Source organism: Dipodomys merriami, unplaced genomic scaffold (genome assembly GCF_024711535.1).
Source record: "Dipodomys merriami isolate MVZ:Mamm:240054 unplaced genomic scaffold, mDipMer1.0.p SCAF_13, whole genome shotgun sequence".
NCBI lineage: Eukaryota > Metazoa > Chordata > Mammalia > Rodentia > Heteromyidae > Dipodomys > Dipodomys merriami.
This window is the reverse complement of record NW_027202604.1, coordinates 24666882-24693006: the sequence shown is the minus strand read 5'-3', so window position 1 is coordinate 24693006 and position 26125 is coordinate 24666882. Positions and strand designations below refer to the sequence as shown.

Genomic DNA, 26125 nt, shown 5'->3' with positions numbered 1-26125 from the left:
TACTTGAGTCTGTTTTCTCATCCACCAAATGGGATAGGTAGCATGTACCTCACATGCTTAAGGATAAGTGAGCTATAGTAGTAAATGAGATAATGCAAAGTATACCCAGTATTGTCGGGCCTCTGGTTTACTGCTCTGAAGAGCATTTGATAGTAGATAAGCTGACAACTCCTCTTATTTTTGATAATCTCACTTTCCTTATTTGTTAAACGTGGATGACAATGATACCAATCTCATATGATACTGGTATCAATACATATAACAACATAACAAGAATACAACTGAGAAAACTGCAATATAATATATATATTGTTTTGTGATTGTTATTTTGTTGATTCTTAGTTGTAGACATTTTCCTGAAGAATACATATTCAACTTAAACTTATACCAATTATTGGCTCCCTTGAAACTCATGCTCCTATGTACATGTGCTATAGGCCACACCTTTTCATTATTTGTCTGAATCCGCCTCTGTGGTGGAATTCACCTAACATTAAGCCACATCATGTGCATGAATTTATCTGAATGGGGTCATTCTATTCATCAGATATGTCAGAGGATCTGTGCTGCAACAAAAGGCTTTTTAGTATTGGTTTTTGTGGCTTTGTTTATTTGGGGCTAAGAGGGGCTTGTCAAGTAGCAAAGGCTGTAGCTTTATTCATTTTGCAGTTCATTCTTTACCCTTAGTTGTGGACTGAAATTTGGAGCTAATATGTGTTGCAAAGCCAAACATGTGGGAACATTTGAGAAACCTGTGTTTGGGCAGCCCAACCACCTGCACAGCTATCATGGGTTGCCACAGACTCAGTGCAGAAGCAGCTGTCTGGGACTTGGGGACCTGGATCTGAAACTGGCACCTTAACTGCCCCATTAGATGATCTTTACTTTTGTGAAACAGTAAATAGCAACCCTTATAATTCTCGCCTGAGAAATCGAAAAAGCTTCTGTCTTAAAAGCACTCAGGGAGCTTCTGGGAGCATCTTGGAGCACTTACACAGATCTAGCACTGCTCCCTCATCATTCTCCTTGCCAGAGAAAAACAAAACAAAACAACAATTAAAAGTTGCTCTTGGTATGAGAAGGCAACAGCAGTTAGTGGTTTTTAAAATGAATGGCCATGTGAGACATACACCGAATATCTGACATGATTTATAAATGCTAAATAATAATGATGATAATGTCATAAGGCTTTCATTTTTAAACTGTCTTAATTTTATTCTCAGTTTGAGATTGAAAATGATAATAGTTAATTATAGAAATTGGCCCAGAGTGAAGCCTTAAATCAGATTTTCATTAATGCATGCTTGCAGCAAATTACTGCATAGTGGGAGAGAAGGCAGGTGGCAGCTCTCTCATGGGGGGTTTCCCACTACTCTAGAGTGTTTTTCCTGCCCCTGTGGGGCAGGGCCCTGTGGGGCTGGAGCAGTCCCACCCTCCTGACCAAGCAGCCTGTGTTACTCTTACAGAAATCCTGCCTTGCTAGTCCATCTCTCCTCCTTTATCACAGCTTGTTTTATGTTGCTACCACATTTATATTTTTCCTCTATCTCCTCTTTCTCCTTCTCTTTCCCTCCCTTTCCTTCTTATTCTCTTTCCCTTCTATGTTGTTGGACACAGGGTCTCACAGTGAGATCCAGGCTGATTTCAAACTTATGATCTAAAGTGCTTGGATTGCAGGTGTGTACCACTACACTCTGCACTTGTGATCTCTCTCTCTCTCTCTCTGTTGCTCTCTCTCTGTGTGTTGCTCTCTCTCTGTGTTGCTCTCTCTCTCTCTCTCTCTCTCTCTCTCTCTGTCTCTCTCTCTCCCCCCCCTTACCCCCCCTCTCCTTTGCACATGGTTGCTTTATATTTCTCACTCTTTTTCACATACAGTCTTCTTTTTGTCCCTATATCACTGTCCTAACATGCACCCTGCTTCTCAAGGAAACTACTGTCAAATGTTGCCTTCACCCAGCTCTGGAAATGGAAGGAATATGCTAAGAGTGCTGCCTTCTCATCCTGGGGCTCTAAGGGTACATTCTACTCCCTGCCCCACCTCAGGTTACTTTCTCCTTCACCCTGTTAGTTCCTCCATGAGCTATGGTGGATGTCAGGTCTGTGGTCGTCCTGTTTGCCCCCTTCTCCCTAAGATCTGTGAATTCACCACCAGCCCAAGTGGTTAACTGACCTTTAGGTACAAGTTATTGTATGAAGAACATCTATTTTTAATGTTAGAGTCTCATTAAACACAGTGATATACTGTATTTAATATCTTACAGAGAAAGAGTCTCCCTGAGAGGCTCATGGGAACTAAAACCCATAAGGCAACTCCAGAACCACAGGTTGTATTTGATGCTTCCCCAAGAAACTCACCCTGGTACCAGAAGTCATTCCCAGGGTCCCAGGCATGTTCATTCTCCTCATCCTCTTCCCTTCCTCCCCCTCTTCTCCCCCCGCCAGGTTAGGTATATTCCCATGTCTGTGTATAGTATAACTACTTTCAGAGCAGTCACACAGTTTTAGATAGATTAAGCACAGTAACTCCTAACTCCTTCTAACTTAATGAGAAGGGCAAGTGTCCGTGAGAAGTTGACATCTGAACTTGCCCTTAAAAACTGTGCACTTGGAACTTTGTAGAGGTGTAGGAGCACCAGTGGGGGCCTTCCTGGAAAGCATAGTTCTCTTTCACAAACCTTAGTTAGCCTCAGTATTCTCCTGTTTCTAGCTCAAACCCTGTTGAGTCATTATTGCTGTGTTTTTCTTCTATTGTTCTGGCAAGTTCCCCTCTGCCTGACTGTTACTTGGAAACTACTGTTGTACTGTACCTCCATGCTAACAGCATTTAATAGCTGCCATTAGGAAGCAAACTTCTGCTTACCAGTTGGCCTGCTGTGAATGGTATTGGGAGGTTTCATTTTTGGAAGTAGTCCCAATTCCTAACTGGCTTGAAAAATATTGTTCATTTTGCTTATTTTTAAGACCTTGCCTTTTTATTAAACATAGTACGTTTGTGTTTCTGTTATATTCTACTTCATCATGGTTGCAATTTTCTGGAAGAGGTTTTCTTCCTTACTGTATACTTAGCCTGCCCACTTTTGTCACTACCCACTCAATAAATTCACATATAAATATCCATTAAGTACATTTAAATTTACTCACTAACCATTTTACTTGTGTCATCTTCCTTAGGCCTTTTAAAAGCCTTCTAAGATAGGGACTGTTTCTCATTCTGCAGATGAGAAACCATGTTGGAGAGAGATTACAGAGCCATACCAGGATCCTGGCTTAGCAGTCAATCAGCATGGATGAACAACCAACAGTCAGTCTAGAGAGCTTACCATTGCTGCATGTTGGCTATGAGGTCATGAGTGTCTCCAAAGGTTTCTTCCATTAGAGGTCCAGACCCATTTGAAAGAGTAGGGTTCTGGGAGGGATCAGAATAAAGAATGAGAAGAAATGTAATAGCATTTTCTGAACAGTTAAGTGCTCTTCAAATCTAACAGTTTCTTGTGCTGTTTATAGTTATTTTAACACATTGAAACAACACCATCTAAAAATGGCATGCAACACATACATACGTACTTTGCAATTAGTGCAGCGTAGCTTAATTGTGATTCTATTGTTGAAACTTTGATGCCTTGAGCTTGATGAATAGCTGTTTTCTGTGGGTGTTATCAATTAATCTAGGTAATGAATTGTCTTCATTATCTTATTCTTTATGTTAATTATACAGGATTTTCTTATACCTATTTATCAAGTCAAGACAAGTACAAGTTTTTTGGGCTAACATGGTTTTGAATATGGAATATGTACAAAGAAGTTAGCATGCTGGGTTTAAATTTACATTTCTGACAAATTTCAGTCAGTAGCTTGACTTCTTTATATCTTTACTATGGTATGAGCCATATCTTTATTTGGGGATGATGCTTTTAATCAAATAGGTTTTTGTCTATGATAATCAGATTATCCCTGTTTTTTAAGAATGTACCCTTAGCATATCAAAGAACTGTTGGAATCCTTGCCTATTTATACAGAGCAACAAATGATAACTTTTTAAATTTTGAACTATTGCATCAGGTACTGAAACAAATAAGGAAATTTAAGTGACATTATGGACAAAAGGCTTATAAGTGCATCAAATTTTAAATGGCATTATTCACAAGAAATAAATACCAGTTCCAGATAACAATATTTTAAAAATGCAGAAAGCAGCATACATTAGATAAATGAACAGTAATTGAATTTGAGTTCTAAAGGGTTATTGATAGATTAATATGTAATGTCTTATATTGTTATTCATTACTAAATTTTAACTTTCCTAACATGCTCTTATTTTTATTCAGTTTTATGTTCATATAAAAATTGTTAAAAGTCTTTAATTTTCTCATTTATTGCCTTCAGTTATCTTTCAGACTCTTAGCTGCCAACATTTTGATCGACAATTTCCTATTGTTGATTTCAGGTTGAAGCCATTCTTGTCAATATTTTTGGTGGTATTGTCAACTGTGCCATCGTTGCCAATGGGATCACTAAGGCCTGCCGCGAGCTGGAACTCAAAGTGCCCCTTGTGGTTCGGCTTGAAGGTAAATCTCAGTGAACTTCCAGTATCCAGTGTCCCTTTGGCAAGGTCATATGTCCCATATATTACATTCACTATCTTTCTGAGGTAGCATGGAAAACACTGACTGTAGAATATGTACAGCAGGTTAGAATGCTGTGGTTAAAATGGATATATTTAAAGGTCTCTGAGTCCCCATCAGATTCCTGTAGCTGTTCAGGAATGGCAGCCAATACATTTTCAAACTTACTCCAAATAGATCCTCATCTGTAGGGAATCATTTTATGAGATATATATTCTTAGGGGTGGGGGAAACCCTCAAAGAAATGCGGCTCCATAAGCTTTTCATGGGAAAGCAATCAATCATAAACATTTTGTTCCTAGGACCCCTTGAAGTTGATGACCCTAAAGGTCTTTTGTTGATGCTGAGTTATAAGAGCCAAAATTAATTTGATAACATATGACTTGGAATTTGAAAAACATTTATGAATTCATTTTTATATAGTATTATTTTCTATAACTTACACATAAAAATATTATGTATTTGATAGTCCCCTTCTAATCATTGGGATATATTCAAGCATTGAAGTTACAGATATAAATAACTGCTCCATATTCTGTTATTTCTACATTAACGTACTTATGATAACATTTAATTTATAAAGTATACACAGTAAGAGATTAACAATAACATCTAGAAACAAAATAGGACAATTATAACATTCTAATATAATGAACGTTACATGACTGTTGTGATATCTTTCTCTCAAAATAATTAAGACAGTATATTTAGGGCTGGGAATGTGGCTTAGTGGTAGAGTACTTGCACAGCAGGCATGAAGCCCTGGGTTCAGTTCCTCAGTACCACATAAACAGAAAACACTGGAAGTGGAGCTATAGCTTGAGTGTGGTAGAGTGCTAACTTTTAGCAAAAGAAGCTCAGGAACAGTGCCCAAGCCCTGAGTTCAAGCCCCAGGACTGGCCAAAAAAAACCAAAAAAACAAAAAAACAGAAAAGAAAAGAAAAGACAGTGTATTTAGAATATAGTGGGGACCACAGGTAAAACTGATTCTGTGGAAAAGAGAAATCACAGATCAGGGAAGACTACACAGTATTATATATCATGAAAATTAGCTACTTCTTTAAACTTTTTGTAAATTGATGTTCCTTTTTAATGCTTTTGTAAATCCTTGTTCTATCTAGCTTAATACCTGTTTTGTATTCTATTTTAAAACATCACTTTGGTTAAAAGTATATAAAGTATGTCTAGTCACACAGAGATATATGTATTTGGAAGTGAAAGGAGTGTTATGTTGTGTTTTTCTGAGGCAGAATCTCAGTGTGTACAGTCCATAATAGCCTTGAATTTGCTTAGTAGCTCAGGCTGAGATAGAACTTTGGATCTTGTTTCAGACTTATAAGTGCTGAAATTACAGGTGGCACCATCACACCAACTAGAGGGAATTCTTAGTAAACTCTTGATATAATTATGAATTTTCTTTTTTGGTATTACACTAAAAACATAAACTAAATTAAACATCTACAGATATTTGTCTGAATACTAAAGATTTGTTTCAGTGTAGAATCTGAAATTTCAATGAACTTTTCATATTCCATTGTTCTTTCTTAAACATTAAATGGATTTTACTAATGAATGATTCATAATATGAATTGATTATTTTTTAAAATTCCAATTATGCAGATTTTCAAAAGCATGGCATATCTAAAAAAATAGAATGCAAAAGTATCCACATTTGTTAATATCACCGTTTTCAACAGAAAATTCTTCTAAATGGTGGGAAGCTGTCAGGTCCACAGTGGCAGATGCAAGTTTTCAAGAACTTGAGTTTTCATCTTAATGTGTAAATTTTATATTTTGTCACCCTTGGAGTGATAGAGTCACCACACTCATTTTTATGAAAATACTCAAAACATAATGTAGTCTGAACAGGTATCATATGTCAGTTTTTCCAAATAAACTCAATTTCCTTGGAAAATAGGGGAAGTTGGCTCATACTCTAGTATCATATGTCAGTTTTTCCAAATAAATTCAATTTCCTTGGAAAATAGGGGAAGTTGGCTCATACTTTTAACAGGTGCATTGACATCTCAGCAACCACCATAATTCAGGACACAGTAGAGGTACTATCATGTAGCTTCTCATTTGTTCATGGAATGCAGTAGAAAGTATATAAGGGTGGTCTAATAAAATTAATATTCTTACCATTCATCACTTTCACCTGGCAATTTTTTTATTGAGAATATGTGGCAGTGAAAAGTACAATAATTACTATACAGTTAGTCTGGTGTTTTGGCTTTGGTTCCTTGGTTACAAACAGCAATTTTGCCTACTGTTATTTTTTTGTTTGTTTTTGTTTTTTGGTCAGTGGTGGGGCTTGAACTCTGAGCTTGGGCGCTATCCTCAGCTCTTCAGCTCAAGGTGAATGCTCTACCGCTTGAGCCACAGCACCACTTCTGGCTTTCTAGTGGTTTATTGGAGATAAGAGTCTCACAGACTTTCCTTCTGGGGCTGGCTTTGAACCGTAATCCTCAGATCTCAGCCTCCTGAGTAGCTAGGATTACAGGCGTGAGCTACCAGCACCCGGCCCTACTGTTATTTTTTTACCCCATCAATACAAATGCCAACACAATAGTAATTATTACAGAAGCCATATTTAATAATTAACAGTAATTATTAAATTACTACCATCCCTGTGAAAATTTCTCTGAAAATTTCTCACATGCAAAGAAACAAAAAGAGACCTTTTAGTATGAAAACTATGCAAAAGTTAACCACATAGCCACTAAAACCAGATTACAATAGTCAGGCAGTCTCAGTGAGGGCTGAATTTTCAGTATCATAGAAATCTACCTCACTTAATTTTTCTTTAAAAATAGAAAAAAAATTGCGTAGTGTTCCAGAAGTATCAAATGACCCCTCTAATTCCTGGGGGTACATATAATAAAATATGAAAGAAAATACATCCAAGATTATCTTTCTCAATAATCTCTGCTAGTGGTGTCAGAAGTCTGTCTGATATACTGAGAAAATGCTTTGAAGTGTCTAAGCTTGTTAGACAGTCAGAATTGCATCTTTGAAGTAAATGTTCTTCCAAGGTATATGTCTATGTTTTTCTTAATTATTATATTAATAAATACCATGTGCAGTTCATTGAGGTCTAGACATCAAGGAAGATGAACAGAAATATAAAAAATTAGCTTGAGAAATGAGACAAAGAAAAGCAAAAATTGACAGCATAAGACAACATATAAAACATTTATAAATGCTTGCCTGAAGAGGGCTGATTCTGTGTTTGTAAGTGATGCCATTGGGATCCAAGACAGCCACCACCAGCCTTGTTTGCTGAGAAAATATATTCTGTGTTCTGGAAAAGTTAATATGATGACTCAAGGCAGTATTTACATATATCATATCATACCATAATCCTACTCACCTTTTTAAACTTACTTAATACTGAGTACTGTCATTATTGTAGATTTGTTGATCTAAGTTTCCAAGTTGATAATGGAGAGATAAATAGGATGTGAATTATTGAAAGGAGTGAGGAAGGAGTTAGTTGGTAGAGGATCACATGAAGGCCATCCTAAAAGCACAGCTTTTAGGACCAGAACAGTGGTAAACCTGAAACTCAGGACCTAAGATAGATTTAAAGGCTGAGCTAGAGCAGGTCATATCTGTAGCAATGTGTATGGCTAAAAGAGCAAAACAGGAGAACTTAGTTGTTAGTTGGGTCTACAAAAGCAAGTAGAATCTAATACCCACATAAAGATTAACAAATTGCCACCCACAGGTTAAAGTGGAGGAGAGAAAGAACAGAGAGAAAGGAGATGAAAGAAAAAGGAGACTTGTAAATTTTAAATCTAAAGACCAGAATTTTGATGGCAAAGTTTTTGGGCCTGGGAACTGAATGGAATGGGTGGGAACTACCGTTAGGGTGTGATGTTACCACCAACATCTGAAAATGAGGTATGATAGAAAAACTTCACCAGAGTTTGAATTAATCAGCCGGGACTATCACTAACACTGATTAAGTGCTTTCTAAGTTTCAGATCCTCTGCCACATGTCTATAGAGTCTGAACAACTGTGTCATTTTTAATCATCAAGATAACAAACATTTCAAAAGCCAGATGGCATGTTTGGTTAGTAGTGTCTATTTCCTGTAAATGAAGAAAACGGCCCCACTTGTTTGTTCCCTGTCCATGTGGAAAACCCAGCATCCTGGCTTAAGTCTAATCCATTCACCAGCCAAATTTTAAAGACTATTGTGCACATACATGATGAGAAAAGTTTTGGACAGTAAGTCATACTTAATGTGGTGGGACTTCACCAAGTTTTTGTTCTCCTATCTATAATAACGACAAGCTGTTTTTACCAGTGGATAAGAAATGATTATTCTCTTTTTTGAAGATTTTAACTTCATAATTACTTGTGTTTACTTTCCACTTTCCTTGTCCAAGTAGACCACCAGCTGACACACAGATTAGGATTAAGATTCTGTGTTAACAACCACATATTTGGGAGAAATCCAGCCTTTATGGACAGTTCTTTCTCAAGAACAAATTACCTAGAAAGAGATGTTTTCTTGAAATGTATATAATGATTCCTGATACTGGCGAAAAGTTTATGTATAATTATTTACAACTTTGCATAGACAATGTGAATATGTGTTCGAGACAAAGCTTTACATTTTATCCAGATGCTTTTTTAGTTCTATATAAGAATCTGCCAGTGCCTTCAGATTTATGTTTTAAAATTTTTTTCTTATTTTTTATTCTGCTTAATTCTGTAGCAAATTTGTCCATCTCAAATATGCTGAGGAGGAATTTTTTGTTTGTTCTCTCAGGTATTCATTATGATGCCAAGTTGAGCTCATAAAAAATAATAACAATGATAAACCTAGATAGTTTGTACATTGAATTCCATTTCTTCTAGCCATCTTCTTGGTTTAATTTTTTTTCCATCCAATACCAGAAGATTTGTTTCATCAGTATAAATATTTTGGGTCTTTTACCAAATATCTTTAAAATAAAGAGTCCTGCCCACTTCATTATCATGCATGCAGTCACTAAGAATGTGATCATGTTGTGTCTTTTACTTCACTGACAAGTTGCCAACTCCTCTTTCAGTGGACAATTCTGTATCCTTACTCTCCAAAACACTTATATACTGGAGCCACAACTAAAGGAATGCAAATCTGTTGTGCTTCTTAGCATGGGTACAGTGAGATTGCTACATGGCACTTTGGTCTGCTGAAAGAGAGAAAGAAACTCATGAATATTAAAGCTGCAACAAGCAACCCCAGAGCTTTCAACTGTGTCTGTCCACTTGGCAGCTATCCCTTCTGCAAGCCTCCAATCATGCCAGGGTGTGAGCCCACAGATAAGAGCAGAGATGATGCTTTTGTCTCCCATAAAAAAGGCAGCATAGTAGATGAACTGCAGCTAAGCAGCTCTAAAACATTTTTATGCCCAGTGTGGAAGCCCTCCATTTGTTACTGAAGCCTGGGATAAACAAAGGACGGTACTCTTCAGCAAGTTGGGGGATGGACCCAGGCAGAGTAAAACACAGATGCACAGCAGAGGCAAGACCCTGTTCTGGGCCTGGTGTATGTCTTAGTTGTTTGTTTCCTGTATGTGCTTTGTACCATCTTAGGTTTTCATCTTTTCTTCTCCTAAGCCCTGTCCCCTTGTGCAGTGGGTTATTCCCCACCAGCACCCCTGGTCTATCTGAGTGCATTTTCCCTTTTCTCTACCTTTCAGTTTATTGTGCACTGTTCCTGTCAGTGCCTATACTGCTCCCATCAGTGCCTGCCTTTTTCTCTCCATGTATTTGGTTCTCATTCTCCTTTATTTTGCCATCCTCTGTGTCCCTATTTCCTGCACATTTCTTACTCATCACTTTGTTGTCTGTCTCACTTGCATCTTGCCTGCATCCGGTCTCTGCATGGACGCGTCCTGCTTGGGACCTGTTTGACTGCCTAATGAGCATCTCACGTCTTCTCCCTTTAATTGCTAGCAACCTCCTCTCTTTTCCCTATGGCCCTCCTTCCCATTCCTCCTGGTGCTTACTTCTTCATCAGCTGAAACCACATGAGTCTTGGCCTTTCCTTGGTCTGCTGAAAGACAGAAATTGATAGACACATCTCAATGTTGGAACTTTGCCACCCTCATCTTCAGACCAGGCTTTAAAGTCCCTAACATTTAGCCTGGAGAAAGCTTTTATAGGTCAAAATTTTAGTTTACTAGCTACCCAGGAGGCTGAGATCTGAGGACCACAGTTTGAAACCAGCTCAGGCAGAAAAGTCCATGAGACTCATCTCCAACTAACTACCAGAAAACTGCAAGTGGTGCTATGGCTAAACGTGGTAGAGTGCTAGCCTTGAATGAACAGAGCTAGGGATAGCACCCAGGCCCTGAATTGAAGCCCATGACTGGCACCAAAAAAAAATTAATTTGTAGGATGAACAATGTGTTATATTAGGCACTTTATATTTTCATTTCCCCTTTAAGTAGATCAAAATTTCTACCAAGTTGAGTGTGCAGACAAAGCCTTCTAGCTCACCTTAAGAAGGTAGTTGTTACATGGTTAGGCTTCCTGTAAGGAAAATACCTTCTGCCTGATGAAGTTTTTTGGTTGTTTTTGGTTGAGGAGGGAAGGGTGATGGATTGTAGGCAGAATGCAATGAATAATTGACTCTCTGACCTCTGTCACATAAAGGAGGTTTATTACAAGGTTCTGATATCATTGGGCCTAGAAGCCATTAGACCTTTCTTTTTTCTTCCCTCACCCTTTTGCCTTAATACTCTTTCCTGGTGACTCTGCTCCTTTAGCATACTTTAGCTAGTGAGCTTAGTCTGTCTTTTGTAGTGGCCAGTTTAATTAGTTTACCCAGAAGCTACCACTTTGTTGGACTCAGCTTGTCTAACCAGGTTGTGTTGATAGGACCCTGCAGAGTATCCAACAGATTATTATCCATCAGAATTCTTGAGAAATTAAACAAAAAATTAAGCAGAGCAAAATAACACCTTCGTTACTGATCAAAAGTTCAAGGATATAGCTGTCAACAGAGAGCCAAGATGTAGGCAGCTTGCACACCCACATACTTCAATGAGCCTCCTACCCTCTGAAAAGAACCCAGAGAATAGATGACCCAGGTGTTCTCTACACAGCATGGCCCTAAAAGGAAAGAGTTGAACTCTTCATGCCAAGTGTCTCTAGATGCTCTGGTCAAATGTCCTCCACCACCACCTTTCCCAATTGGAACCAACAGTAGACCAGGAATATAACAGGATTGTGCAGCTAATTCATGACAGCCCCTCTTCATGGGAGGAAGCACCTACACCCCCACAATGCCCTTGGTCAAGGTCACCTAGTCAAGGCAGTGGCCATTCATTCAAGTATACCTGTGCTGACTACCTGATTAGCAGCTGTATCTATGGCTGTTATACTAAAGTGGGCTCTAGAATGTGGTAGGTATCAGGATTTGCCTGTACCAAGCCATGTCTTTTAACACTGGAACTGTACTGTCTGCCCTCCGGATATTGTCTGAGTGACCAGTCAGTTCATTTCTTCAAGTCTCAGTTTCCTCATGAAACACTCAAGTGTGCTATTTGATTAGTCTTCAGAAAAAGAGAGCACCTTGCTATCAGGGAAGAGACATACAGGTAGATTTAGTCTATAGTATTTTATAGGTGATAAGTATGTCTTGCCAATTAGACTTTTCCAGAGCATGCTACTTTGAGGCTGTCTATAATCAGAACTATTCCAGCAGAAAGGCTGATAATGTTTTGGAACCTAGAAATCAAATAGCTTTCATCTCATGTTACCTTTCAAGTTTATTGGCAGTGGTTGCCTAACATGTTGTGCCAACAACAATTGTGAAAGAATATCCTAGCTCAGTAGAAAAGAGTTCCAAAATTATGACTCTCCATTACAAATATCAGAAAGGAGGTTAGGGGGGAGTTGAGCCAAGTCTATGCCACTGTTGATTCAAGGAGATCATAGAGGGGATTTTTCTTGCCTAGAAATACAGCTTCTATTGTGTCAGGAGTGGAAACTAAAGTGCGGACTTCAAACAGAGAAAGTACCAAATTAGGGAAATTCTTACCTTCTACTCAGCCTTTCTGTTACAAGAATAAACATTTGGATTGTGTAACGCAAAGATCTGCATTTTGTTTTTAATACAGAGCCAGATCTTTGGGCTTTGAGGACCATATATTCCCTATTGTAATTACTCAGCATTTCCACAGTAGTGCTGAAGCAGCCACAGACAGCACATATGGAGATGGGCATGATTGTACCATAATAGATCTTTTTGTACACAAGCAGTAGAACAGATATGCCCCATGAACCGTAGTTCAGGTCTCAGATATGTATAGGGAAGAGGGCAGCTGCAAGACCTAAAATTCTGGGAAGTCCTTGTGTTATCTATTTCTAATTCTTTCTGTCTTCAGTTTTGAAATGAGAGTCAAGAAGACTTTAACAGACAATATTAAGCTCGCAGAATACAAGTTTTTCCTCCACTTAAGTACAGAATCACACACAGTAATACATACACTAAGGTTATTTTTTTAGATTGTGTAACAATATATGGTTTGTGTTGCTGTAACAAAATACTTGTTACAGGGTAACTTGTTGAAGTTTGCTTAGCCCACAGTTCTACTAGAACTGGCATTTTGCTCAGCTCTGGCGAGAGCTCATCATAAATTGTGTTCTGTGGCAAAGGTGCATGTGTAGAAGACAAGGAGCAAGAGGCTGAGGAGGAGTTAAGCTCCTCAGTATAAAAACTCATTTTCAGAACTAATCCAGTCCCAGGAGACCAGCATCAATCCCTTTAGAAGGCAGAATTTACACGATCTGATTACATTCTACTAGGCCCCACTTCTTACCAGGTTTTCCCAACCAACTCGGTATCACGACACTGGGGGCCAAGATGCCAGCACATGAACTTTGTGGGGACTTATTTGTACCATAGCCAAATCACAGCTCTCAACAACTCCTAACTCCAAAGTTAGGAGTGCCAAAAGATGTTTCATACCACCAAAATTACACTTGAAAATTTCTTAAATCACCTGTAAATTAAAGTTTACATGTATTAAAGTCCATGTGGAAGATTCAAAGGTGGCAGGAAAGTTCATGAAGATTTTAAGTGTAGGATACTTTGCCTTCTTTAAAAGAAGAGTGGAGGCAGGCCAAAAGTGGCAGAGCCCTGCCTACCATGCTCAAATCCTTGAGATGAAGGAGTGGATGAATGAATGAGTTAATTAATGATCTGGCCTACTCTTAGCAGATGATGGAGAACAGAGAATTATAAATTCCTTTTCAGAAGGTTCATTGCTTAACATTAGTTTACCTTAATGTACACATTGCATTTTTGAGAGACAACAGTTGAAACCAAAGCCCGTGCACCTGGTATATGCTGTCAGTGAGCATATTTGTCTCAGTCCTGAACCTTGCTTGGGTGATCAGAAATGCGTACACTCCATTCTTTGAAGTGGCTTGCTGTGACTGAAGCTGGTGACTCCTGCACCACCCCTCTCATTCCTTGGATGCTGGAATCTTCTTACCATGGGGGAAGAAATTAAGAAGGATCATGTGGACATGAGACAGTCCCACGCTCTAGTTTTCATAAAATTCAGGATATGCACGGCACTTAGATAAGATACTCAGCCAAGAGCAGAACCTCAAAACTACAATGGCTTCCTCAAGTTATTCAGCTACCTGAGGCTACAGCTTGGTATGCAATTTCTACTTCGTGGATAGAAATGTGGCAAAACCATAGTCACTGTAAGGAGCAGATGAGTGTTTAAATAACAAAGAACAGTCCTAGGCTTCATAAACATTAGCTACCCTTATTATCATTTGAACTCTTGTGAATTTGACCAAACACTGTTGGCTGCCAAGCAAGATGCTAGATGGTAGTCAGAGCTGCCAATGCCACTGGAGTTCGCAGGTTATCCAATTCTAATATAATTATGAAACAAAAGAGATGTGTAAGTTATCTGAACATCCTCGAGAAAGTAAATACCCTATATCTGATTACTGCCTGGTAGAACAAACGGGGAGGAGCAAGGACACAGGATGGTGAATATTTGAAGAGTGATTTGCTGCTTTATAAAACTTGATTTGTTTCTACTCTGAGGAGAATAAAAAGCCTGAATTACTTAGAGCAGCGCCGAACTATTTCAGGCTCTAAAGGCCCATACTATCTATGTCACAGCTCTGAGCACAGCCATGGCAGAGCACAAGCCGCCATCATCAATCTGTAAATGAATCAGTTTGGCTGTGCTCCATGAGAACTTTATTTATGGACACTGAAATTTGAATTTCATGTAAATTTCATATATCACAAAATATTATTCTGATTTTCCCCTGACTGTTTAAAAATGTAAAAACTATTCCTAGCTCAGAAATGATACAAAACAGGGTAGATTTGGCTCAAAACCATACTTTGCAAGCCCTGACTTAGAAGACAAGAATGAGCCAGACTTGGGGTAGCTCGCTGGTCATTTGACCAGAGCAAGTTCTCTAGCATCTCTGAACCTCAGTTTCCTATGTTGATAAGAGATTTATCCTAAAGAATCCCTATGTTTCTTCCTTCACCAATGGCCAGGCTGCATGGCTGCTGTGTGACATCAGGGAGATAAATCCAGACCAAGCTCTGCCTGTCAGGGGGAAGGGATGTGAACTCCATTGTTGAGTTTTCCTTCCAGTTCCTTCCATGCTTCCTTTAAATAGAAGTAAAACAAAGTCAGCTGCTCTGAGAAGTACAGTTCCTGATGCTCCTCATCATAACTTGTATCTCAAAAACATTTATTAGACTGAACATGTACTCAATTATGCCATTATGTTTTTAAAACAACCTTGAATTCCCAAATAGCAGTTAGAATAGCAGTTCCCAAAACACAGTTACTACATACTTTGCAAGTAAAGAATTCTTTTCTTCATAGCCTTGCATAAAAGGAGGGGTTGGAGGACAGGGGCTAGCCGCACCTTTTTCCCCAAACCCTGTCCTATCCACCACCATTATCTTCTCACATGATGAAAAGCAAAGAACAGACTTTGATAAATGTGCCTTGCATGTCTGTTCACAGCTCTCTTCCTCCACCCAGTGGAGGAAAGTCATTTGTAAAACATCACAAAGAGGTGTGGAATTTTTTTAAGTTTTTTTTTTTTTTGGGGGGGGGGAGGGGTTCTGGTCGTGGGGCCTGAACTTTGGGCCTGGGCGCTGTCCCTCAGCAATTCAGCTCAAGGCTAACACTACCACTTGAGCCACAGTGCCACTTCTGGCATTTTTCTTTTTTGCTTATGTGGTGCTGAGGAATCCAACCCAGGGCCTCATGCATACAAGGCAAGTGCTCTACCACTGAGCCACCTTCCCAGCCCCCTTTTTAAGTTTTTAATAATAATTGTCATTATTAATTGTGTACTATAGCAAAAGAACAAATTTCATCTAATTCCCCTTGATTCCCCTTTGTCTTGCCATTTCCAAGGCCTGCAAATAGGTAGGTAACTATCTAGCTGTGCCACTGTCACCTAGAGGTATTAAGATGTGCCAAAAGGGGTAGGGGTGGGTTGGGAGGAATGGTAAAAATAATGAAAGGAGTGACATTGATCAAGATGCATTGTATTCATAAACTGCTTTGTTAAATGACAACTCTTTTGTACAACTACTTAAAGATAATCTTTAAAAAGGAGACAGAAGGGTAAAAAGAAAAGGAGGGAAGGGAATGGGAAGGAAGGAAAGAAGGAAGAAGGAAGGAAGGAAGGAAGGAAGGAAAGAAGGAAGGAAGGAAAGAAGGAAGGAAGGAAGGAAGGAAGGACGGAAGGAAGGAAGGAAGGAAGGAAGGAAGAAGCAAGTTGCCAGAATCAGGAGTTGATCAGTCATCTGTCATATGGTTATTAAAAGTGTTGTCCTGCAGTCTCATTAAAAAGCAATGCAGCATTTAATAAACATTGGAGCATGTCAGTGGCACCATTTAAATGTGGGAAAGAGATCAATTTCTTTTGTAATTGTGTGCACAGGCATAAAAACTGTCTTTGGAACACTTAATTCCAAGTCAGTTTAAAGTAGCTATGATGATTTTTATTCAGAAATGAAGTCAGGGAAAGGAATGAATTTACATATCAGCCACTGGGTAACGAAACTAACCTCAAACACTTGGCTTAGTAGTAGAGTGCTTGCCTAGTGCATGAAGCCCTGGGTTCGATTCCTCAGTACCACATAAACAGAAAAGCCAGAAGTGGAGCTGTGGCTCAATTGGTAGCGAGCTAGCCTAAAGCAAAAGAAGCCCAGGGACAGTGCCGAGGCCCTGAGTTCAAGTCCCAAGACTGGCAAAATTTTTAAAAAAGCAAATAACAAAATTAACAATTAACAAAAGGATTCTACAAACTAGCAAGTATTTGCCTACTGCTTCCTCTCTTTTCTCTGGCAGTGACCTGATTTTCTTTGTAACCTTTCTCAGTGTATCCCTTGTCTGGGAGGGGGAAGCAGGTGGCAGTTGGCCTGAGTAGTCATACTGTGGGCAGAGGTGTCAATAATAAGACAGAATGCTCAGAATAGATGGTGGCATAGTTTAAGAAGCTGGTGGTGTGCGGACCACTTGTCCTTACAACCTCCATTTGACAATATGTTTATTCTATTCTCTTTACATATATCTATTTTCCCATATCTGTCTCTCCCTCTTCCTCTTTTTTCCTCCTTCCCTCCTTTCCTCCCTCTCTCTAGCTCCTCCTCTCTTCTTCCCTCTCTCCCCCTCTAAACTCTTCCCTTTCCCTCTGCTCTCAGTTACTCTTCTTCCTCCTTCCTTCTCATCTCTTCACTCTTCCTCCACCCTTCCTCTTCCTCCTTCTCTGATTCTCTTGCTGTCTAAATTTCCAGCATTCCTTTCATCTTTCCTTCCTGCTTTGCTTTTGGTCTATCTTCTGTCTCTCTTTTCACTGTATCTCTTTTGTTTTAACTCCTGCTTCAATCTCTGCCCTGCCTTCTCTCTCCTCACCTTATTCACCTCACCCTCTGTGTCTCTGTCTCCCTTTGCCTGCCTGAGTGCCTGGGCATCTCTCTTACTGAGTGTCTCTGTCTCTTCTACAAGGCTGATTTCTATCTATCACAGCATCTCTATTTGTGATCCATTTCTCGCCTCAGTCCTATGCCTACTTCATATTCAACTGTTAGCATCCCTTTATGTACTGCTTCATTCTAAGCATGCTAGTATATGCTTAATAATTAAGGCTGTAATTAAAGTGTAACAGCAAGTATAATTAAAATTCACTTTAGTGGATCCTAGAATTATGAAGCAATTAGGCATTTTGACACAGCACCGGAGAAGCTGCTTAGAGGCGAGAAGGACATGTGTTTCTGGGGCACTGCTCTCTCCCTTTCTTCTCCTGGCCCTACCACTGTCCTAGTCTTAAAAGAAGGCCTGTCTTGCCTGAGGCCCATGAACTGCAGGTCTGGAGAGTGGCAGGGCCTAGAGTCCTCACGGGAGGAGAGCCAGGGCACCTCCAGCTGCTCAGGGCTCTTGTCAGAGATAAAGGGGCCCTGAGCAAGGCCTCCAGAAACCAGTACATAGTCCTCTTATGTCACCTCAGGCAATTTGAGGTTTCAATTTCAACCCTGTAAGAAAGGCTGAGTTGTTGGCCCAATGAAGTGATGAGAAGGCCCGTTCACACCTGTCCTCAGGCGCCTTTGTATGTGAGCTCCACTTATGCGTACTTAGTCTGACAGCAAGTATGTAGTATGTGGCAGACTTGCACAGCATCCCAGTGAGAGGGCTTGACAAAGTAAACCAAAAGTTTGGTGGGGTGAGGGGAGGCTTACTAAACCAACCCAATAAGGCCCCATCTGTGGCATGACTAGCATGATTTTAGAAGTGTGAGGAACTCTGAAGATCATTTTAAAAGCTTAGGTTAGCTGGAAAACCAGGACCAGAGCCATAGAAGGCATACCCAACACCATGTAACTAACTCACAACTGCTCAAGAACAGCTGGGCGAGCCCAGCAGAGAGGACAGCTGGGCTCTTGAGTGCAGTCCACACCCATGAACCAAGGCCCAGTGTCTAGACATTCATGAAGGTCCAGAACATCCTTTCTTCTTTGCCCCCAGGATTAGTGGTGCTGAATGGGTGCTGCAGGGTTGTTAATTAAGGAATTCAATTATTTAGCCTACCGTTTCAGGAAGAACAGCCTTTTTAAGCTATTTTTGCACATACACATGGAAAGAAACTTGGGTAAAATGGAATGAGTGTTTCTCACAATTAGTGGAACCATGAGATAACTCAGCCCCAGGAAGAGCTGTGTGTGTGTGTGTGTGTGTGTGTGTGTGTGTGTGTGTGTGTGTGTGTGTGTGTGTGTGTGTGTGTGTGTGTGTGTGTGTGTGTGTGTGTGTGTGTGTGTGTGTGTGGAAATTCACGCTAACTTTCATTCACCTTCTGGTCTAGAGACCGATTCACTTCTGTATCAGTCAGGGCTTTTGTTTCACACTCTGTCATTACTCTGTGAAAGTCATGCCTACAGATTAATGTCTAAATTCCTTAGCCTCCTATCTAACACCTGACACAGTCTAGTCCCCTGTCCTGCTTTTCAACCTGAGACTGTCTAAAACCTTACCAAATGAGTCAAATGCATGTCAAGGTTATATTGATGAAATAATAAACTTTTAACATCTGTGTTAGTTTTCTATCCATTTGTAACAAATGATTCCTAAGCTTGACATCAGAGCAGAAGGAACACAAGTGTCTCCCAGATCTGTGATCAGGAATTTAAGTGTGGCTGACCTGCTCCTCTCATTCAAGATCACTCACAAGGCTGTCTGGCAGGGCCATACGTGTCTCAGTGCTGACCCACAGGAGAGCTCTCTTCTAAGCATGCACACATGGTTGTTGGCAGACGCCCTTCCTCAGGGCCTCATGTCTCAGTAACTGCTGTCCAGAGGCTCTCCTTAGATCCATGCCACGTGGGCTTCTCCAGGACAGCTCACAAAATGGCAGTTTGCCAAAGTGAACAAATGAAGAGTCAGAGCGAGCAACATGGAAACCATGGTATTGTCCCTAGTCTCCAAAGTGATGTTCCATCACAGTGGCTATAATCTTACTCATCAGAAGCTGGCACTGGGTGACACTGGAGGGGGAAAGATCGTATCAGGATATGGACACCTGAAGTGGACTCATCAATTAATCATTTGAGAGCCATTTAAGAAGCTACAGATCACAATATTTACACAACAAAGTAATATGTTGCTCAGAGTCATGCCAGCCAGTGAACAATAGAGCAGTGCTAAAAATGCCAGGCATGCCACTAGAGAAAACTCTTTTTCATTCTTGTAAGGTCTTGGAGGAAATGAGTAGAAGGGGTGCTTTACTTAGTATACATTCAAGGATCACACTGAAGGAGCCATTGCCATCTTCAAAAAGATGTCTTCCAGGGTTGGCCTAGCAGACAACATTCTAGAAGGAAGACAATACAAAAAGAGTATGGAGATTCACACTGTACATGTGGGCATGTTTTCTATCCATTCACATCCCACTGGCAGGAACTTTGTGATCCTGTTTAGATGAAAAGAGGGCCTGGGAACATAGTTTCTGCCTGGGCAGCAACTCCCTAGCAGCAATACTGTACTGCCCAAAAGTAACAGGAACCTTTGGGGTCAGCCGCCACATCTACTTGGCCACTGATAGAAACAGTTGCTCATGAATTGTTTCATTTGCTTCTGATCACAGCCTGTGTTTCATCTATACTGTCTTCATCTTCCAAACAGGAAGACTGGCATATGTCTCAAAACACTTGAGATTGTGTATTACAGAGAATAGCTCAAGTCCAGTCTTTGTCCCAAATAATCTTCTATGTCACAGTTAGCCCACCTGTAAAACAAAGTCAGTGGAGTCTATCCACAGTTTTTGTGAAGGTCTTACATGCTGCATGAAAGTTACTCAGCTTTATCCCTGGCATGTATTACTATGCAGAGTATTCTGAGGATGATGGACATGACAGTGTAGAGATAAAGAAGTTGAGGCTTGGCTACTCTAATGATTTTCCAAACACTGCTCAGTGGATGCAAAGCCAGAGGGTGAGGGATTTCAGGTGGCACCCAGCCCACATTTGGGGGAATTGCTTCCCATTCCGATGTAAAGTACCATGAGTAAGATCTAGCAGAAGACAGAGTGCCCAGCCTCCCTTCCTGGCTGTTCTGGTGGACTCAGAGACCCAGAAGAAGCCAGGATACCTTACTTTCTCATTCCAGCTGCTTCTGTTTGACCTACTGACCAAATGCTTGTTCCTATTTGTATTCTGTGCAGTAAGGCAGGCTCCACAGCCTGTATTTCCAAGTCTTTGTTTATAAATTCTGTCTTGCCAACTGCATAAAAACACAGGAAATAAATTAAAAGGAGGATTTGATTAGACACTTAAATCACCTATTTCCCTCTGAAAGAATCAAAAGGACCCATATTAAATAGGTAATGCAGAAGCACCCTTGGGCTTGCCTGGCAATTACTACAGACCCACCAAGAATGGTTAAGAGATAGCACAGGCTGCACTGCTCCTTTTCAAGGCTGCTGCCCACTAAATAGAACAGAAGAGGACATTTGAAAGTTACTAAGAGTCTCCAAAGCGGTGGATTCCTGTGCATGGGTGTGAAGACTTTCTAAAGTTCAATTCTCTGATCAGGTCATGACTTACAATCCTGCCTACCACCAGATCTTTGCAGCAGGACACTCTTGATTGGACGAGTCCCACATGAAGTCAGCATCTTTATGTGTGATAATACTGCAGCCGTCTTCGTTTCTCTCAGTAGAAGCCCACTTTCCTCATATAAGTCCTTACTTTCATCAGCTTTGACTGGACCACAGTTTGAGGTAGACATTGTCACATAGTCTTCTCATCAGTGACCTGGATTAGAACCTGTGTTTGCTTCATCTCCTGATGAAAAGCTGTATGTGGCAGATGAGTTGTATAATCCTTGTGGTACTCCAGTATCCACTCCAAGCATACACCTGACTGTGTCATTCTCAGGGTTTGGTTTTGTTTTTTTTTAACATTTTCTTTTGGTTCTACACAGATGAGTATTTACACTAGGGCACAAATCCAGTGCAGAAGAATTTTCTTCCCCAACATATTGGGCAAGTAATTGTGAATCTTTTTTGCATAACATTAAGGATAGCCCATTACTCTTTGTATAAGTGCCATAGAAAATATAGGCTTTATAATATTACTTAGTAGAAGTGAGAAGAGAAGTGTCAGCTCTGGATCACAAAAAGCTGAAGCTGTTGCTGTTAAACTGTGCTAGTGTCAAGATTCCAATTGTGCAGCTTGACTCAGTACCACCTGCAGCACCATTACTCAGTGATGGTCCTTGTTCCTCTTTCCAGGAACTAATGTCAAGGAGGCCCAGAGCATCCTCAGTAACAGTGGACTCCCCATAACTTCAGCAGTGGATCTGGAGGATGCAGCCAAGAAGGCAGTGGCCAGCGTGACAAGGAAGTGATGCCTTCATTCTGCGCCCCAGAAGAAGGGATGGTTCTCTTTTCACTGTGAAGAAATGGCTCTTTCTCAGGAAAGGCTGGGGGATGAGCAAGAATCACTGTATAAAAATCTGAAATCTGACTTTTCTCAACTAAGATATCTAGGCTGCCTGAATCTGAATTTACTTATATACCTTTATAAAAACAATGTCCTACAGTTTCATACTTTTGTCATGATAAGCTTGCTCATTGAGCAGGATTTGCCAACTTTGGAAGCAGTCTGTGTGGCCAAATAATGTATGTACAGGATGAGAAGACAGATCTGGGCTCATTCACAACAACTTTGCTGCCATTTAATCCTCTATAATAGAAAAATCACAGCCCATAAAAAAAAATCTCAGGATTATATTTAACATATTAACTACCAGAAGCCAAGGTATTTGAGCAAATAGCTTTTGAACACTTCAGCAGGTTTTATAAGTTCCTATTTACAGCACACTTAGAAAATCCATAGCTATTCTAAAATGTGTCTTCAAATGGAAGCTCCACATTAATATATTGTGCCTGTATTTTACCATTTGCCTTAATATTGAAAATACTGTTTACCTCACATTAAAATTAAAACCTGAAGCCTTACACAATTGTGACTTTGCAGTAAAAGATTTTAATGTCAGAACTGAGGACTACTGGCTGGTGTGAAAAAGTCTTTGTAACTAAGTCATATCGTGAGGACACAGCTCTGAAGATCACACTGTGTTCACAGTCAGAACCTTCTTTCTCATCCCTCACCCCCAGTGTCTACCCGCTTGTGGCAGAAAATTAAGAAAATATAATGGAGGTAAATGCAGCTTGTTTCCATAATGTCCATTTTGTGGTGGAAAATTTGTTAGACTTTTCTTTAAACTTTGGTAAATTTTTATCTATATCCAAATTTAAATAAAATTATGTTTTATAAGCTCTAAGACATGTGTGTGTGTATGTGTATGTGTGTGTGTGTGTGGTTTTCAGTCAGTTTTATTCTCAAACAAGTTTTCTCTAATTAGGTCTTTGTGCTTTAGGCATAGCTCTAAAATTAGAAAATCTCAGTTGTCCTGGGATTATTGTGTTCCCTCTCGAGACATTTTTATAGCAAAAGACAATTCAATGAAAGAATAAATGTTTGGTTTAATGAAGAAGCCTAAGTGACTGTCTCAGGTGTCTTACAGATATTATATCAGTCTGTACAGTACCCAAGGAAATACACTGGCGTGATCTCCCATTTAACGGGATAAGTCGCCATCACTAATAAATTTCCTTTCAGTGCATCAGCATGTACCAGTAATACTTGTTTGTTAGTTTGTTATTGACTTAAATTGTTCTCATAAATTTCACATTACCTTCCCCACTTCCCAAGTCATGACCACATGTAAGACAAGCAGCAGAGGGACAGAGGGGCAAGTGATAAATGGTTTTATTTATTAAATGTTCCCATCAATAGTACACTGCCTCAGAGAAAGAGATTGAATAGTTAGTTTTTCCTTAAGTTCAGAGGGATGGAAGACTGATCTCATATAAGAGATCATAGGGAGTTTGTACACAATGTATCTGGGATGAGCATGGATAAGTAAAAAAAAAAAAAAAATGAAGCAGCCTGGCATCTGTGCTACAAAATAATTGTAAGGGAACAAAGACACAAAGATAGAAAACTAAAAAACACTATACATAAGAGACACATGATCCCTTTTGAATAAGCACATAAAAAATTAAAGCTTTTTAGAAAAGCTTTGTGATAAAAATAAAAACCATTAATTTTAGTTAGGCAATAATGTGATCACAGACATAAACCAAGAAGAAAAGGGAGCTAAGGAAACTAACTCAAGACTATGTAGAGAAAGTTAATACTGAATAATCAAGTCACAAAGATATAAATCCTAAATAAATTACGGTGCACATAAGATCAACTGCCAGTGAAGAATTTTCTAGCCTGAAATACTAAATGTGTCAGATTAAAAAGCCCTAATTTAACTACACTTACTAATTCAGCATAATAAACTTGGTTATAGTTTCTTATTAATGTGAAAACTGTAAAACACTGACAAAATGAAGAGTGAGAAATGAAGAAGTTAAAGGACTCAGAAAAACATAGAGCAAAGATGATCCAACGTAAGAATAATTGGTATCCTTTATGTGGAAAAACAGCTGAGAAGTCATTTTTCTTAAGGATACAAAGAAATAAATGTTTATTGGGATCAATATAGAATTTTCTCTAAGGAAAAGAATACCATATTCCAGCAAATACCAATACATTGATATTTTAAGCACAGCATTTCTTAGCTTTAAAGATAAAGCAAGAACTCCAGGCGTCTTGGTAAAACATGCAAAAGGGATTGTAAAGATTTAAAGATAAAGCAAGAACTCCAGGTGTCTTGGTACAACATGCAAAAGAGATTGTAAAGTATCCATCAACATCTGACTTACCCTTCTCAGCCACTTCTAGTAACACAGATAATGAAGGAAATCTGTGAGGTCCTTAGGGAAAGAAAATTTTTCCCAAGAGTATCAAACCAAATGAACACTTTTATGCCTTTATTTTTGTCTCTGAGGGGGTAAAATTGGAACTTAAATATCCCAAGATAATTTGAATAATTTATACTCCATACAAACTCATATGGAGAGAATACCATGTGTATAATATATATGGCATTTATATAAATATATATTAAATTATGTTATGTTAATACCATATATATGATGGCAATACATGCTTATTATGAAAAATATTTGTTAAATAGGCTCCACAGATCAGTAACAAAGTTATATGTCTAGTCATTTTAAAAATGTATTCATATGGTTCACAATACCAAAAGGAAAACTGATTATAAAGATACATACTAAAAGTAATTATGGGGGGATGGAAATCAGTGATTTTTCTTTTTCCTTTGCATAAAGCTTCTCTACTGAGGGAAGTTTGTCAATATCTGGAAACATTTTTGTTAATCAAGACAATAGGAATGTTCTTTACATCTAGAAAGGAGAAGATAAGGAAACGGTTGGACATCCTACCACAGGTGCTCTTCTCCCCCCAAGAAGTGCTCAGCCCGTATGTCAGTAAGTATTGAAGTTTGAAAACCCAAATTTAATTTACTATGGTAACTGTACACTACTGCATAATTAAGAGAATTTACAAAGCAAAAGCACGAGAAGAAAGCTAGAAAAAGGTTTCTCCGGTAAATGTATTACATTTTAGAAGGTAGATATTCCTTTATCCCTTCCTCTGAGGTCTGAAATTCAATTTCCAAATATTTTAAAATAGAGCAAAAATTTATATGATACTGTTCTTTTAAAAAAAATACTCTGTTTTGGAAGCTATGCATGGTGGCTCATGCCTATAATCCTAGCTATTCAAGAGGCTGAGATCTGAAGATCACTGTTTGAAGCCAGCCCAGTCAGGAAAATCTGTGAGACGTTTATCTCCAATAAACTACCAGAAAGCCAGAAGTGGAGCTATGGCTCAAATGATAGAGTGCTAGCCTTGGGCAGAAAAAGCTCAGAGACAGTGCCTAGGCCCTGAGTTCAAGCCTCAGAATGGCACAAAGTAAGGAGTAAATTTAAAAAAGTCTATTTTGGAAGACAAATATTAAATTATTAGAAAAAAATGATAAACATAAACTCAAATCAGTTTTCTTTCAAGTTGGTCTGTTTAGGTAACATTTTAAAATTCCACTCTACATTCCAGTATCTCAAAATAACATATGGCAGTAGTTTTAGGTCTGCAGTAATTAAATTACTGCTTCCAAACTAGTTTACACTTTGTGGATATACCACCCCATTTTCTGCAGTATATAGAAGCTACTTTTTCTATAGTGTTACATAAGTATTGGTGTTTTCCATGTTGTTTTGAGTCTCATAAATCTTGGAAGTGCAGTGTTTAAAATTCTAGTGTTTGAAAAAATGCCACATGTGTTTCAGTGATGAATGTCAAGTGTTATGTTGATCTATGTTGAGGCATTTAGTGAAGGCAGCTCTTGCTGTTAGGAAGAGTCATCATGTGAGGAGAGCCCAACTCCCCAGGAGCATGAGTGGGTAGAGGCAGCAAGTGGTGTGGCCCCCTGTGTATATAAAAGCG

General features: G+C 39.2%; 1 protein-coding gene across 1 annotated transcript in view; it reads left to right on the top strand.

The window, feature by feature from the left end:
* The window catches only part of Suclg2 (succinate-CoA ligase GDP-forming subunit beta), a 249512-nt gene extending 226530 nt beyond the window's left edge, over positions 1-22982 (top strand). The window contains exons 10-11 of the mRNA XM_070018922.1: positions 4445-4565; positions 21928-22982. Of these exons, the coding sequence (XP_069875023.1) occupies positions 4445-4565; positions 21928-22043 (237 nt within the window). The 3' untranslated portion in view covers positions 22044-22982. The remainder of the gene's footprint in view (positions 1-4444; positions 4566-21927) is intronic.
* Positions 22983-26125: the final 3143 nt, after the last annotated feature.